Genomic DNA, 5,870 nt, shown 5'->3' with positions numbered 1-5,870 from the left:
TTCGCGCATTTAGTTAAAGGTACTGCCTTAGGTCAGGCGTTGTAGGGTGCTAATACCTTCCCTACACGTAACCGACTCCCGAACCAAGAATCTGGTTCTAATTGACCATGCCTTATCATTTTATGGTTTTTCCGTAGTTTTCCAGAATAAACTATGGTGGCGACTCCAAAATCTCTTTTTCAAAATCGTTATCTTATTTTTTACGGATCGTCGTCCCGTCGTGATTTTTTCCGGTTGCGACACTTACCCTGCGTTTTTCCTTGTGTTGTCTCGTTTTTGTACGTCCGTCTTGTCATTGCAATGATCATCCGTGTGGATGTGAGCAGAGGGAGACGAGCGTTTGGAAGAGGCGCTGAACGAAGAGAACCTGATAGAAGTTGAAGTGAAGACCGAGCAATGAGACGCTCGGCTATTAGTTGTTGGTTTGAGTGGTCGTTCGACCACCTCTTGTTTTCATTTCTGTTAAGACCGTTCGGTATTGTTCCCTGTGTAAGCCGTTCGGTCAGGTTTCTTGTATGTTCGACTTTATTTTGTATTTCTTGTGGGACGTGCGGCCTTGCGCGTCCGTTCTGTAATGTTGTAAGACAGTGCTCAAGGACGTTCGTCCTTGAGCGTTCGTTCGTTCTCGTTTTTGATTCTTGTTTTTAGTTGGAAAAATTGTTTCGAATTATTATTAAAAGTGATTTTCTAATTATATGGTTTATACCTGTATTTTTGGGATGTCACATTAGTGGTATCAGAGCAGTTTTGTTCTTTTAAGGACATTGTAGGTTGTGAGTGCACCATGCATGTTTTGCTGTGTGCTCGACGTTCGTTTATTGAGTATTTTAGACTCTTTGAACTTGACTAACGATCGTTTTCCCTACTTCTCAGAGAACTAATGGCACCAAGACTTCCTCCCCCACCATCCACCGAACGGGATGTACCTGATAATACTAGGCTGTTGGAAGCAGTGATTGAAGGACTGCAGCAGCAGAACGCGGCTGCTTTACAAAGTCTAGAACTTGCTCGCGCAAATTCAGAAGCGACCCAAAGGAAACTGATGGAGATCCTTGCGACTACTAGGGGTACGCCGGGAGCATCTGCTTCAAACACTACTCATCAGGCCGAGTGGAGTTTGGAGAACTTTCTACAGCATCGACCAGCGAAGTTTGATGGGAAGTGTCTTCCTGACGAGGTAGATCAGTGGCTGCGTGATATGGAGCGTGTCTACGACGTCAAGGAATGTCCGAACGATCGTAGGCTGGCATTCACTGAGTATTTGTTGACTGGAGAGGCCAGTCATTAGTGGTCGAGTGCGAAGATGTTACTGACGGACGCTCACAGTTCCATTTCCTGGGAAGTCTTCAGGGCTAAGTTTTATGAGGAGTATTTCCCTGACAACGTTCGTTACGCCAAGGAAGTGGAATTTCTCCAGTTGGTACAAGGTGGCATGACCGTTTCTGAGTACACCAACAAGTTCAAGCATCTGGTTCGTTTCAACAGTATGGCTACCAGTGAAGAATGACAGTGTAGGAAATTTGAGAACGGGCTGAGGAGTAATCTGAAAGTGCTGCTATCCAGCCTATGCATTAGGTCATTTCCTGCAATGGTTGAGAGGGCCAAAGTATTGGAAAAGAATGTGGCCGAAGCTGAGCAACAGAAGAGGCAACAACAAGCAACTAGAGGGCCGATCATGTCTAGGCCAAATCTGAATCGGGGCAGGATGCCGTACCCTCGTCCAGCACAACCATCGAATTCAAATGGGTCTCAAGCTATGGTTATTGCCGGACAGTCTGGGCAGTATGGGATGGTCAGATGTTTTAAGTGTGGAGGACCACACTACCGATCGTCGTGTCCTCAATTGGGGGGAGCAAAATATTGCACTCGCTGTAGAAGAAACGGTCACCTGGAGCACGAGTGTAATATGGGAGGACGAGCGGCAATGAGGCCGCCAAATGCCGGGAGAATGCAACAAGATCGGGGTGGACGAGCGCAAGCTGTTGGCCGAGTCTACGCAATAATGGGCGCGGAAGCTGCCAGTTCAGGTACGCTCGTCACCAGTACCTGTTTATTGTTTGGAAAGTCATGTTGTCTATTGTATGATTCGGGGGAAACACACTCCTTTATTTCGAAGGCGTGCGTTGAGAAATTGGGTATAGCCGAACGCGAGATGCAGTTCGACTTGGTAGTGTCAACCCCAGCGGCTGGTGAGGTTAGGACGTCTACTATGTGCGTCAGATGTCCTATAGAAGTTGAGGGGCGTAGTTATAAAGTGAATCTCATCTGTTTACCCTTAAAGGATTTAGAAGTAATCCTAGGAATGGATTGGTTGGCTGCCAATCGCATTCTCATTGACTGTGGTGCAAAGGAATTGGTGTTTCCGGACGAGTATGAAGTAGAGCTATCCGTGACGCTCGGTCAGCTAAAGGAAGACATTGTGGATGGCGCTAGTTGTTTTCTGATCATGACGCATTCGGACGAACGGTTTGAAGGTTTAAGTCATGAGCGATCGACCAGTAAACTGAATGGAGGACGATCGGTCGTGGATGACTTCCCGGACGTATTTCCGGATGAAGTGCCTGGACTACCTCCTCCACGCGAGGTAGAATTCACGATCGACTTGGTGTCGACCGCTGGACCCATCTCTATTGCGCCCTATCGGATGTCGCCAGCAGAGCTAACTGAACTCAAGGAGCAGATTGAAGAGTTGATGGATAAGAAGTTTATCAGGCCAAGCGCATCACCTTGGGGAGCACCTGTACTCTTAGTGAAAAAGAAGGATGACAGCTCTCGTCTTTGCATTGATTACAGGCAGTTAAACAAGCTGACTATCAAGAACAAGTATCCCTTGCCTCGGATTGACGACTTGCTGGATCAACTACATGGTGCGACCGTATTCTCAAAGATTGATTTGCGATCGGGATATCATCAAATTCGGGTGAAGGAAGAAGACATCCAGAAGACTGCTTTTAGGTCTCGTTACGGACACTACGAGTATGTAGTGATGCCGTTTGGTGTGACGAACGCCCCAGCAATATTCATGGACTACATGAATCGTATCTTCAGGCCGTACCTAGACAAATTCGTGGTAGTTTTCATTGATGATATTCTTGTCTACTCCAAGAGCTACGACGAGCACGAGGATCACTTGAGGGTCGTTCGAGGCGTCTTAAGAGAAAAGGAGTTATACGCCAAGTTCTCTAAATGTGAATTTTGGATGAAGGAAGTGCAATTCTTGGGGCACGTGGTTTCAGCTGGAGGAATCTCAGTAGATCCGGCCAAAGTACGAGCGGTACTGGAATGGGAGAGTCCACGCTCGGTAACTGAGGTTCGTAGTTTTATGGGACTCGCGGGCTACTATAGACGGTTCATTGAAGGATTTTCCAAGATAGTAGCTCCGCTGACTCAACTGACCAGAAATGATCAACCGTTCGCTTGGACCGATCGGTGTGAAGCAAGTTTCCAGGAATTGAAGGATAAGTTAACGAGCGCCCCAGTGCTGGTTATTCCTGACACGGCCAAACCATTCGTAGTGTATTGTGACGCGTCTCATCAGGGTTTGGGCTGTGTGCTCATGCAAGAGAAGCGGGCAGTTGCGTATGCTACTCGGCAACTGAAGGTTCACGAGAAGAACTATCCGACGCACGACCTGGAATTAGCAGCGGTCGTCTTCGCGTTGAAGATTTGGAGGCACTACTTGTATGGATCGACATTCCAAGTATTCAGTGATCACAAGAGTCTCAAGTATCTCTTTGATCAAAAAGAATTGAATATGAGGCAGAGGCGTTGGTTGGAATTCTTGAAGGACTATGACTTTGAACTACTCTACCATCCGGGAAAAGCGAATGTTGTAGCGGACGCTTTAAGCAGAAAGGTAGTTCACGTCTCCTCCATGATGGTCCGAGAGTTAAGTCTAGTGGAGAGCTTTAGAGACCTAAGGTTACAGTTCGACTTGGAACCAAATGTCATTAGATGCTGTAATCTTAGAATCTCCAGTGACGTATTCGACCGGATCAGAGTGAAGCAGCGAGAAGATGAAGAGTTGGTGAAGATCTTAAGCTCACTCGGTACAGATCAAGCTAAACATTTTAACACTGGAACGGACGGTCTTCTACGTTACATGGATAGGACGTGCGTTCCGAATGATGGCGAGCTGAAAAGAATTATCCTTGAGGAAGGACATCACAGTCGTCTTAGCATACACCCTGGTATGACTAAGATGTATCAAGACCTCAGGAAGTCGTTTTGGTGGCCGGGAATGAAGAGTGATGTTTCATGTTTTGTGGCATCATGTTTAACGTGTCAGCGAGCCAAGGCTGAACATCAAAGGCCAGGCGGTCTACTTCAGCAGTTAGAGATTCCGGAATGGAAGTGGGACGACATTACAATGGACTTCGTGACCCACTTACCTCGAACGGTCAGGAATCACGATTCCATATGGGTAATAGTGGATCGACTAACGAAGAGTGCTCATTTCCTAGCGATCAACCTGAAGATGTCTATGACGAACCTTGCTAAGCTTTACATCAAGGAAATTGTTCGTCTACATGGAGTTCCATCCAGCATCGTTTCAGACCGAGACACACGGTTTACTTCTCGGTTCTGGCGATCGTTACAAAGCGAGCTCGGTAGTAAACTCCAAATGAGTTCGGCTTATCATCCTCAGACGGACGGTCAGTCCGAGAGAACCATCCAGACGCTTGAAGACTTACTGAGGACGTGCGTCCTAGATCACATGGGCGTCTGGGATGAGGTCTTGCCTTTAGTGGAATTCACCTACAACAACAGCTTTCAAGCCAGCATAGGAATGGCTCCTTTTGAAGCTCTGTACTGGAGAAAGTGCCGAACGCCCTTGTGTTGGTTTCAGGAAGGGGAAAAGGTATTAACAGGACCAGAGCTTATTCAGCAGACGACTGAGAAGGTGAAGTTGATTCAAGAAAGGTTGAAGACGTCCAGGAGTCGACAGAAGTCCTACGCTGATAAGAGGAGAAGACCCTTGGAGTTCAATGCAGGAGATCATGTTTTCCTTAGACTACATCCGACCACTGGTGTAGGGAGAGCTGTTCGACCCAAGAAGTTGTCTCCCAAGTTCGTCGGACCTTATCAGATCTTGAGGAAGATCGGACCAGTCGCGTACGAGTTGTCGTTGCCGCCTCAGTTATCCAACTTGCATCCAGTTTTTCACGTTTCTCAACTCCGGAAGTACGTAGCCGACCCTTCTCACATATTGGAGTTAGAAGATGTTCGTCTTTGTCAAGACCGTACGCTGGAGATGCGGCCGATACGCATTGAAGACAGTGACACCAAATACTACAAAAGAAAAGCTGTCAGAATGGTAAAAATAGTGTGGGACGAGAAGACTGGCGACGCTACTTGGGAAGTGGAGGATGCCATGAAGGATTTGTATCCCCATCTGTTCGATCCTCAGTCTTAATTTTCGAGGACGAAAATTTTTGTAGTTGGGGGGAATGTCAGGCCTCGGAAATGACGTCCGCTCGGTGGAGTCCACGTGGCGAGCGCAGAACGAGCCACCTCGGCAGCGCACGTGGAGACTGTAGCGTCTGACGCCCCACTGACGGACGCCAGCTGCCGCACGCCAAGCTGAGTCAGAACCGGTAGTGGAAATTGGTAGTGGGATACACGTGTCCGCCCGGGAGTGGACGTCCGTCCAGCATGGCAGTCAGAAACGTCAGTGAAGAACGTGCTGCCAGCGTAAGAACGTGCGTTCGACAATGGTGGAAAACACGTGGCAACCTTAGATTGGACGACCGTCCGGCATGGGCAGTCAGAGACCGAACATGTGCCTGCCAGAGTGAACGTGCGTTCGGCGGGAGTGGGAAGCAAAAGCTGAGTTCTGAAATATTCCCCACTCCCTCTGGCCGCACCAT

General features: G+C 48.0%; 1 protein-coding gene across 1 annotated transcript; it reads left to right on the top strand.

Annotated features, from left to right (window-relative positions):
• Nucleotides 1-1,588: 1,588 nt before the first annotated feature.
• LOC128196266 (uncharacterized) lies at nucleotides 1,589-5,416 on the top strand. Its single transcript, XM_052876518.1, has 4 exons — nucleotides 1,589-2,167; nucleotides 2,282-3,700; nucleotides 3,764-4,027; nucleotides 4,289-5,416. Exons 1-4 carry the CDS (start codon nucleotides 1,589-1,591, stop codon nucleotides 5,414-5,416), a joined length of 3,390 nt encoding a protein of 1,129 aa, XP_052732478.1.
• Nucleotides 5,417-5,870: the final 454 nt, after the last annotated feature.

Source organism: Vigna angularis, chromosome 4, assembly GCF_016808095.1.
Source record: "Vigna angularis cultivar LongXiaoDou No.4 chromosome 4, ASM1680809v1, whole genome shotgun sequence".
In the NCBI taxonomy this organism is placed as follows: domain Eukaryota; kingdom Viridiplantae; phylum Streptophyta; class Magnoliopsida; order Fabales; family Fabaceae; genus Vigna; species Vigna angularis.
Note: the sequence above shows the minus strand (reverse complement) of the source record. Positions and strands in the feature narration are given on the sequence as shown.